This window comes from Oryzias latipes, chromosome 20 (genome assembly GCF_002234675.1).
Source record: "Oryzias latipes chromosome 20, ASM223467v1".
Taxonomy (NCBI): Eukaryota; Metazoa; Chordata; class Actinopteri; order Beloniformes; family Adrianichthyidae; genus Oryzias; species Oryzias latipes.
Window position 1 is genome coordinate 17681545 of NC_019878.2, and position 9936 is coordinate 17691480.

At 41.8% G+C, this 9936-nt stretch overlaps 1 protein-coding gene across 1 annotated transcript; it reads left to right on the forward strand.

Annotated features, from left to right (window-relative positions):
• Positions 1 to 825: 825 nt before the first annotated feature.
• On the forward strand, positions 826 to 9559 carry atp6v1a (ATPase H+ transporting V1 subunit A). Its single transcript, XM_023950213.1, has 15 exons — positions 826 to 1004; positions 2983 to 3085; positions 3976 to 4104; positions 4253 to 4467; positions 4552 to 4689; positions 4770 to 4921; positions 5003 to 5165; positions 5240 to 5348; positions 5463 to 5585; positions 6082 to 6196; positions 6280 to 6343; positions 7943 to 8146; positions 8240 to 8334; positions 8491 to 8662; positions 8889 to 9559. The coding sequence occupies exons 2-15, from the start codon at positions 3004 to 3006 to the stop codon at positions 8979 to 8981; spliced, it is 1854 nt and encodes a 617-aa protein (XP_023805981.1). The 5' UTR covers positions 826 to 1004; positions 2983 to 3003; the 3' UTR covers positions 8982 to 9559.
• Positions 9560 to 9936: the final 377 nt, after the last annotated feature.

Sequence of the window (9936 nt, forward strand, 5' to 3'; positions counted from 1 at the left end):
ACGCCATTATGCAGACTCAATAATTTTTCCTGAATTTTGCCTTTCAGGATTATAGTTGGTTTCTGTCATAAAAGATGTGTCAATGAGCCTGAGTAAATGAATAGTTGATTTGAGTTAAGTAATCAATAACGGTTTACGTAGACAAACTGGATTAAGCATCGTTAATGTTATTTCAACACGACTCACATGAGTAGATGGTCAATGATCTACGATAGTTGACTGACTACCTGTCGATACATGTTTCTTTAAACAAACGGCACGAAATATCGCATAAATAATTTAATTAATATGAAAACGTTTTATTTCAAGTTCAATTGCATACTTTTTCTTTTATCTCGATTTCTTTTTATTTTAAAAATATTTTTTTATCCTGTCTGTACATTGTGTCCCATTGTTTGTTTATTTTCTGTACATTGACTTATTGTTGATTGCCATTATTAATTTATTTTTTAAAGTTCTTATGTTGCAATAAAAAGAATGAAAAAAGTTACACTTTGTGGTTTCAGCCTAAACTGTATTTAAATTATTATTTTATCTTTTATTTTGTTTTTAATTATACTTATCTGTTTACCTTAAAAGGTTGTATTATACTGCTTTTCCGAACTTGCATTTGTTCTGGTATAATTCTATTAGTTCTATATTTTAGAAGCTAAATTAAGTCTTCTTTTAATGACAAAAAATATCCCAATGTTTTCAAAATCTCCATATTTTCTTTTTTTTAACTAAAACTTAATTAAGACTCATTTTTAAATTACCACGACGATTACACAAACAATATCAAGTGGGTTCGCAACATTTGTGGTGTGGTCGATCACTCTCTCTAACGATCTTTGCAGAAATCCCTGGGTAGACCCAAAATGGCGGCAGTTGCAAGGGCCCAGCAGTAAAACTGAAGCTGCGCGAGTGAATGAAGTCAGCTGACCTCAGCCTCCTGTCACGCACCGCACAATCTTGCGTTTTCTCGTTCGAGGAAAGACAGGGAACGGACACCTTACGACCAGACGGTAGGACCATTTATTATCCCACCGTGTTTAGTTGTTTTTAACGGCGATTTGCTCGCGAGCTGGAAATGAAAAGCGCTTACTTAGCAAGCTTTCTTGTGTTGCGGTAAAAATTATTGCAATTTCGGAACCAGGCCGAATGAACAGTCGTTTCCACGAAACAGACTTCCCTTCCCAGCCATCTTACGTTTTCTACATTGTGATGGATAAATGTTTAATTCCAGAAATGTAAATATACGCGCGATTTAGCAACAATAAATCAATATTAACTTAAGCTAGCTAGTTTTTCAATGTCAAAGAAATCTCTCTTAGCATTGACACTAGTATCGGTACAAATCCGTAGCTATCTTAATCGGACTGCCAACCTCACTCATCTGTCGTTACGTCTTCCTTAACGGTATTAAAGGTTTTGTCTTTTAAAAACAACATTCCTCATATATCTTATCTGGGCTCACGGGGTCTGCAGTTAGCATCAGCCCGTCAGGGGGGTTTGCTTGGTCATCTCACGAACATGCAACATTTTTTGTTGTTGCTTGTTTTTGTTCTCAGGGCATCTGCTGCCTCTCAAACCAGATTAGGAACCTCCAGTTATGCTACTTAAAGTGTTCTGGCTCATCCACAAACTCGTCCCCCCTTTTTTCTTTTTCGATTTTTCGAAAAGAGTGAGAAGCAGTTCATCGAAGATCTTTACTGCCGTCTCAAACGATCATTATCTGTAAACTGAAATAATCTTTGGTGGCTCGTGCTCTGTCTGTGGGTAGGTGGGATACCTATTCCACATTTTTTCCACATATATATTTTCACACTCATTTTTTTCTTTGTACTTCCCAGTTTTGCACCATGCCGCTTTTCCACTTCCTTAAAGATAGAGTTATGCCATTCAGTCATGTGCTACGATCATATGACCAAGCGTCCGAAACTTCATCAGAAGTTGTAATAAAATGTTCAGTTATTATATTCTAATGTCATTATTATAAAAGCGTATTTTGTAATATTGAGATGCCATAATGCCTTTTTAAAATAAACGATTTATTGGAGATGTTGGTTTCATCACTCTAATGCCTACCAATAAACCTTAATTTCTAACAATTCACATTATGTTGCTTAAAAACCCATAAAAAAGCCAACGTTAAAAAAAAATAACAGCTAAAAAGCCAAAAACGTTTTAATGAATTTCGTTCTGCAGTTCCTCCCTTGGCCACTAGATGGTTGCTTTACTAAAGCACACTTGTTTTGAGCGCAAACAGGAAGATTTCTACATCCGGGGGAAGGGCAAAAAAGGACACGCAGAGAATAAAAATAAACAAACGTGAAGATTGTATTTTGCACACAGTGGAGTTTTGTGTTTGGTATTTTGTATGTGCAATATATTGTTAATAAAGTTTATTTAAAAAAATAGAATAAAAATAAAGGTTGGAGGACCGTGTTGCAATATTTTCTAAATCTGCTGGGACTTCTGCATGCTGTTTGCCTTCATCTCTATGGGGGAAGAGGACACCAAAAAATGACAGCAGGAGCTTCAAGCGCAAAGCTTCTACACAACATAACCTAGCACGCAGGCAGATACATTTTTGGTTAGTAGCAGGGGTGGAAATGGTTAAATAGAAAGGCAATTTGCAGTTATAAATGAATATTTTGATTGAATGTTTTGCACTAGTAGAGTCAGATGTGTGCAAATCTGAAGGATGAGATGACAGATTGTTTACCCTTGAGAAATGAGGAGTAATGGCAATCTTTGTTTTAGAGAAAGAAGCAATAATTGAGGCTTACTAGTGTCAAACAAATATATATATTTTTATTTTAATTTATGTATTACTTGCTTTAAAAGAAGGGAAATACACTTGTTTACTATTATAACAGCTAATACTTCCCAGAATCATTGTTGAATCATTGAACTTGTGATTCAGCTGGAGCATAAATCTCAAGGTCTTTTTATGTTTCACTGAGTTCCTCACGCTTTTCTTTTCTTCTCTTCTTCCAGTTGGACTGCTAACCCGTAAAGATGGACATGTCCAAGCTGCCGAAAATCAGGGATGAGTACAGAGAGAGCGAGTTTGGATACGTTCATGGCGTCTCTGGACCAGGTCGGCCTTGGTCATGTGCACAAAAACACACGCATGAAAATATGTTTCTCACAGGAGAAATAAACATAAAAATACACAATTTCTGTCATAATAATATTAAGCAAAAATAACATTTTAGCAAGTCTAAATTAAAACTTTGTTGTATTTGTGTTGATTTTTGTAGCTGAAGTCTAATTTATTTTGAAAGACAGACTTTTTTTTAAAGAAAGATTGAAGAATCTGATTGTATTGGATTGATTGTGTTGGTTAAATGTCAGTAGCAGAACTCACATGAATTCACAATACTTTATACAACCGAGTTTGCCTTTTATGAGCAATTATATTCTTCCTGTTGCCAGTAAACATGCAACAACATATTTTCCCTACTTCCAGCATATTACATCTCAAACAGAAAAACAACCAGTTCTTTTCTTTTTTTTTTACAAAATTTGGTTGCTAGACCATTAAAGATCATCTTTTGAAGTTTATTTTAAAAGTGTTTTCAGTGGTCTTATAATTATGATTATGCCATTTATGCCCTTTATGCCATGTCCGTTTTCTAGGACATAGTATTTGCAGAGCGGCAGTTGTGGACGTTGGCGTGTAGAAGCCACACTCCCTCCCCTCATTGTTGAGAGCTCTCTGTTTACACTCTCCTGCTCGCTTACAACTCCCTAACCTAACATTAGTGGTGCAATAAAGATGGCAAGCAATACGATCTTTTTATGATTATTCAGAAATACTCAGAAATGCAATTTTAAGAACGTGTCAAAAACACATTTTTCAGTGGGTCTTTAATGAGTCTGCTGGTGTCACAAACAAAGGGAAGGGTCCACTATCTGTACGTAAGCGGCGAATACTGTCATGTAAACATGTGGTTTAGTGTGATTGTCTTCCGTTTGTGTTTTCAGTGGTGACAGCCACGGCCATGGCCGGAGCTGCCATGTACGAGCTGGTCCGTGTCGGCCACAGTGAGCTGGTGGGAGAGATCATCAGGCTGGAGGGAGACATGGCCACCATTCAGGTCTACGAGGAGACGTGTATCCTTACTGTGGAAAGGCCCGTTGAGACGATTGCTGCTATAGGACACTTTTGACGATAAAGCTTTTTAAAATCCCTCATAACAAGCTCACGCTATGAAGTGTTGCTCCATGAAACGTTGGTGGGTTTTCCTGACTACCGCTTCAGCTGGTGTGTCGGTGGGAGACCCCGTGCTCCGGACTGGAAAACCTCTCTCCGTGGAGCTGGGCCCAGGAATTATGGGATCCATTTTTGACGGGATCCAGCGACCCCTGAAGGACATCAATGATATCACACAGAGCATCTACATCCCCAGAGGAGTGAACATTGGAGCCCTCAACCGAGACTCCAAGTGGGAGTTTACCCCCATCAAGAGCCTGCGGGTATAAGCCGGTGCCAGCTTGATATGATGATCATCTTTTTTTTAAATGAAGTTTAATTTCTTTTATCATTGTCTTTCCCGTTAGGTCGGCAGTCACATTACAGGAGGGGACATCTATGGTATGGTGTTTGAAAACTCGCTCATAAAGCACAAAATCATGCTCCCTCCAAAGAACCGAGGCACGGTGACCTACGTGGCTCCGCCCGGAAACTACGACATCAGCGTGAGTTTGACGGCCTCCCGCTGCGGCCGCGCTTTCGGACAGCTGTTGTCCTGTGTTGACGCTGTGTCCTTCTGCGTCAGGATGTGGTGATGGAGCTGGAGTTTGAGGGTGTGAAGGAGAAATTCACCATGGTGCAGGTGTGGCCTGTCAGACAGGTGCGACCTGTCACGGAGAAGCTGCCTTCCAATCACCCGCTGCTGACAGGGCAAAGAGTGCTGGATGCCCTTTTCCCGTGAGTCTTGCGTCCTCCCTTTAACCTTTTCATCCAAAAACTTTGCAAAACATAGCGTCGGGGTTTTTTTTCTGTGTGAAGCTGCGTGCAAGGAGGAACCACCGCCATCCCAGGAGCTTTCGGCTGTGGGAAGACGGTCATCTCTCAGTCTCTGTCCAAGTACTCAAACAGTGACGTCATCATCTACGTGGGCTGTGGAGAGCGTGGAAATGAAATGTCTGAAGTACTGCGAGACTTCCCAGAGGTGAGTTTCCAGGAGCTGTGACGAAACTCCAACTGCTTCCTGGATCGGCTGACGGCCTTTTTTATCCTCATCAGCTGACGATGGAAGTGGACGGAAAGACTGAGAGCATCATGAAGAGAACGGCGCTGGTGGCCAATACCTCCAACATGCCTGTTGCTGCTAGAGAGGCCTCCATCTATACAGGTAAGCTGCACTGAATCTACCTTTCATCATGGCTAAGCATTGAGGAATAAACAACGAGTGCTTTCGTTAATCTCAATCTCGTCACCAGATCTCATAAATGTCTTTTTTCGACAGGAATTACACTATCTGAGTATTTCAGAGACATGGGATACAATGTGAGCATGATGGCTGACTCCACTTCCCGTTGGGCCGAGGCTCTCAGGGAGATTTCCGGACGTTTGGCTGAAATGCCTGCTGGTGAGTTAGCATTTGTAACGACTTTACAGTAAAAAGGTAAACTTTTGTTGTTCCTATAAATTATTCTGTCCATTAGGGATTTATATTATCATATGCTATATAGACTAGATCACTTTTTTAAATGCATTTGTTTATTTGAGTTCTCAGGACATTTATATCACACTTTCTGCCAACATTGTTGAAAACAGATTGAATTGGCAAAAACGGTTTTCTAATTGTGTCCTGAAGTACTACAAATTGATATTAGATTACCTCCTTTTTTTGTGTTTTCACCTTTGAAAGCTCTGAAATCCTTCTAATCGCATCATTTCTTTGACAAAACCGTTGAGGTTTTATTGTCATAAAATGGTTCAATTTTTATTTTTTTAATGTTTTTATTTTTATTTTATATGCACTGGATTGAAGTTTAAATGGAGGCTTTTTGTCTAATCCAAGCATATGAGTGTTTAAAGCAGTGACTCATAGGTGCAAATGCTTTTTTTTAATCTGCACACAGACAGCGGTTATCCTGCCTACCTGGGTGCCCGACTTGCCTCCTTTTATGAGCGTGCGGGACGAGTGAAATGTCTGGGAAACCCTGAAAGGGAGGGAAGCGTCAGCATCGTTGGAGCGTAAGTAGCCTTCTGCCACTAGAGGGAGACTTTACATATCCCTGTTTTTCTTCTTGTTTTACAATAAAACTGTTTCTTTGCAGTGTTTCGCCTCCTGGTGGTGACTTCTCTGATCCAGTTACCTCAGCCACACTCGGTATTGTTCAGGTAAAGTTCTCGTCCGGCTGATGCGCTTAACATTTATGTTTGGTTTAGTCTATTTTGTGGCGGATGTGTTCTTCGACATCTCCCTCCTGCGATAACGACTACCACCCGATTGCTCTCACCCCCATTCTCATGAAGTGCTTTGAGCGGCTAGTCATGCATCACATCAAGTCTACCCCCCCCCCCCCCCACTCTGGATCCCTACCAGTTACCAGTTTGCATATCGGTCTAACTGATCAACCGATGATGCCATCTCCACAGCCCTCCATTCAGCCCTCACCCGCCTGGAAACAAAAGATTCTCATGTCAGAATGCTGTTCATCGACTTCAGCTCCGCCTTCAATACCGTCATCCACAAGCTGGACCAACTTGGACTCAACACCTCCCTGTGTAACTGGCTGCTGGACTTTCTGACAGGGAGACCACAGGGAGTTCGTGTCTGCAACAACACCTGCAGCACCATCACAATTAACACAGGGGTCCCCCAAGGATGTGTGCTGAGCCCCCTTCTCTTCCCTCTGCTGACTCAAGACTGCACCCCAACATCAAGCTCCAACCTCTTCATCAAGTTTGTGGATCACACAACAGTGGTGGGTCTCATCAACAACAACAATGAGACCACCTACAGAAGTGAGGTGAGCAGGCTGGCTCTGTGGTGCAAAGACAGCAATCTCCACCTGAATGTGGAGAAGACAAAGGAGATGGTTGTGGACTTCAGGAGAACTCCCACCCAGCACGCTCCACTGATCGTCAATGGTGCTGCTGTGGAAAGGGTGAGCTGCACCAAGTTCCTGGGGGTGCACATCTCTGACGACCTGTCTTGGAACCACAACATTGCATCCCTGGCCAAGAAAGCCCAACAACGCCTGTACTTCCTCCGCAAACTCAAGAGGGCCAGAGCGCCTCCCCCCCATCAGGCAGACTTTTCTACAGGGGCGCCATCGAGAGCATCCTGACCAGCTGCACCACTGTGTGTTACAGAGCCTGCACCACGTCCTGCCGGAAGACTCTGCAGCACATTGTGAAAACAGCTGAGAAGATCATCAGTGTCCCTCTCGCTGGCCTCTCGGACATTTATCACTCCGCCTCACCCGCAAAGCCATGAGGACTGCAGGGGACCCCTCCCACCCATCCCAGAGACACTTCCTCCTGCTGCCATCAGGGAGGAGACCGCAAAGTCTCCAGCCCAGAACCAGCAGACTCAAGGACAGTTTCCTCCACCAGGCAATAAGGAAGCTCAACTCCCCCCCCCTGTCCTACCCCCTCTGCCCCCACCACTCCCTGCTACAAACTCACACTGAAAAACGTTCACACCTGTTCAGAACATCATCTTCACCAAAGACTGCCATCACTGACTCATCTACTTACTGTTCTTAGCACTGTTGTCACTTTAAACTGTCACTTTAAGCATCTCATTGCTCTTTTGCACCGTTTAGATTGCTGTTATTCTTATTATTATTACTGTCATTTTATCTATTTTATTTTATTATTTTATCAGCTGCTTGCACTGTGGGGCGAGAGGAAAGGAATTTCATCTGTGCTCTATGTCTTGTGTATGCAGTACATTTGACAATAAAGCTGACTTTGACTTCGTTCCTTCAGGTCTTCTGGGGTCTGGATAAAAAACTGGCTCAGAGGAAGCACTTCCCTTCGGTCAACTGGCTGATCAGCTACAGTAAATACACCCGGGCTCTGGATGAGTACTACGACAAGCACTTCCCTGAGTTTGTGCCCCTGCGCACCAAGGCGAAGGAGATCCTTCAGGAGGAGGAGGACCTGGCTGAGATTGTGCAGCTTGTGGGAAAGGCAAGTGAGCGGTTGACACAAACATCCTGACAAAGGGTTAAAAAAAGAATCCCACATTTTCTATAAATAAACCTATATTTATCACCCTGACAGGCTTCATTAGCAGAAACTGATAAAATCACTCTGGAGGTTGCAAAATTGATTAAAGACGACTTCCTGCAGCAGAACGGCTACACTCCGTATGACAGGTAAATTACAGCCGACATGGCAGGTACTCCACCGCTTTACTAATCAGATTAAGGTTTTTGATTCTTTGTGAAAATTAAACCTGTATATTTTGGAGGAATTCATCTAATAAACAGTATTACTGTATCACTTTATGGTCATTTAATTCTTCTTCCCAGGTTTTGCCCTTTCTACAAGACGGTGGGCATACTGTCCAACATGATAGCCTTTTATGACATGGCACGGCATGCGGTGGAGACCACAGCTCAGAGTGACAATAAGATCACCTGGGCCATGATCAGAGAGCACATGGGAGAAATCCTCTACAGGATCAGCTCAATGAAATTCAAGGTTTGTTAGAAAACATCTTCAAAATGAGATTCCATTTGTGTTTCTGGGTATATAGTTAGTTTACCCTAACAGAATGGTGCTAAACGGTAAGTATTTGAAAAAGTTTTAGTCAGTTTTATGGGCCAAAACTTCTCTATTTGTGTGTCCAATATATAACTCTAAATGTATATACTGTATGTTTAGTTTTTTTCTGCAGTTTCTTTTACACATATATGTGTGTTTTTAGGACCCCGTGAAGGACGGCGAGGCCAAAATAAAGGCCGATTACGCCCAGCTGCTGGAGGACATGCAGAACGGTTTCCGTACCCTGGAGGAATAGGCCTCCACTTCCTTTCACTTTCCTTCTCTTGTCTCCCTCCAGTGCAGGATCACATTCCATGTATTCTTTGTGTGCTCCCGTGCTCCTTTGAGTGATTTTGTGCGAGTGCGTAAAAATAATGTGGAGGGGAAAGAGAAAGATGTACTGTACTCATTTTTTTTGTTGCCTCACGTAGGCATCCTCTCAATCCTCTGCATGGTCACCAATCGTATGTGTGCGTGCGTCCTGACAGATGGATGTCACCGGCCCCTTTGTTCCTTTCTCTGTTGACATGATTTCTGTGTGCAGCCGTGTTGCTCTTCCTAAAGAGGATTGTTCAGTTGATGTATTGTAATTCACAGCCCATCTGTACAGAAGAGTATTGAATATAAATTTAATAAGATCAGTCTATTTATTGCCAGCATTTTGATGTAGAGGCTTTCTGTTTGTTTTTATGGTCGTGTTTCATGCTGTTGCAGTGTTGTGCAGTTTGCTGTGTGAATGTATAAGAGTCAAACTCTTGACGCTTTCGCTGTCCAGCTGTTTCATCATGTTACTCCCAAAAATATAAAATAAAAAACGGGCAGAAAAAACAACAACAATGTGATGTGGGATTTTTTTCTTTGCTTTCTTATCCTCATTTTGTCTAATTAATGCTGCAGTTAATGCTGTTGAACTGGTCTCTCTGCATGTCAGTAACATCCGGTCCATTCTATATAACTTTTTGTCCCTTCAAAATAAAAGCTTCATTTTGTTCATTATTTGCATAAAAGAATCAAAGCATCAACTTTTATATTTAAGATTTTTAACGCCCCTATTTGATATACCTTTGTACAGAAAATGCATGAATTTCACTATTATTGGGGGTTCAAATACAGTTCATACTACAGAGGAAAAAAACCTTATTCATCCCCACATCCTGTTCAGGGCTGCTAAGTATAGATCAATTTCGAAGAAGGCCAATAGGCGTCATCAA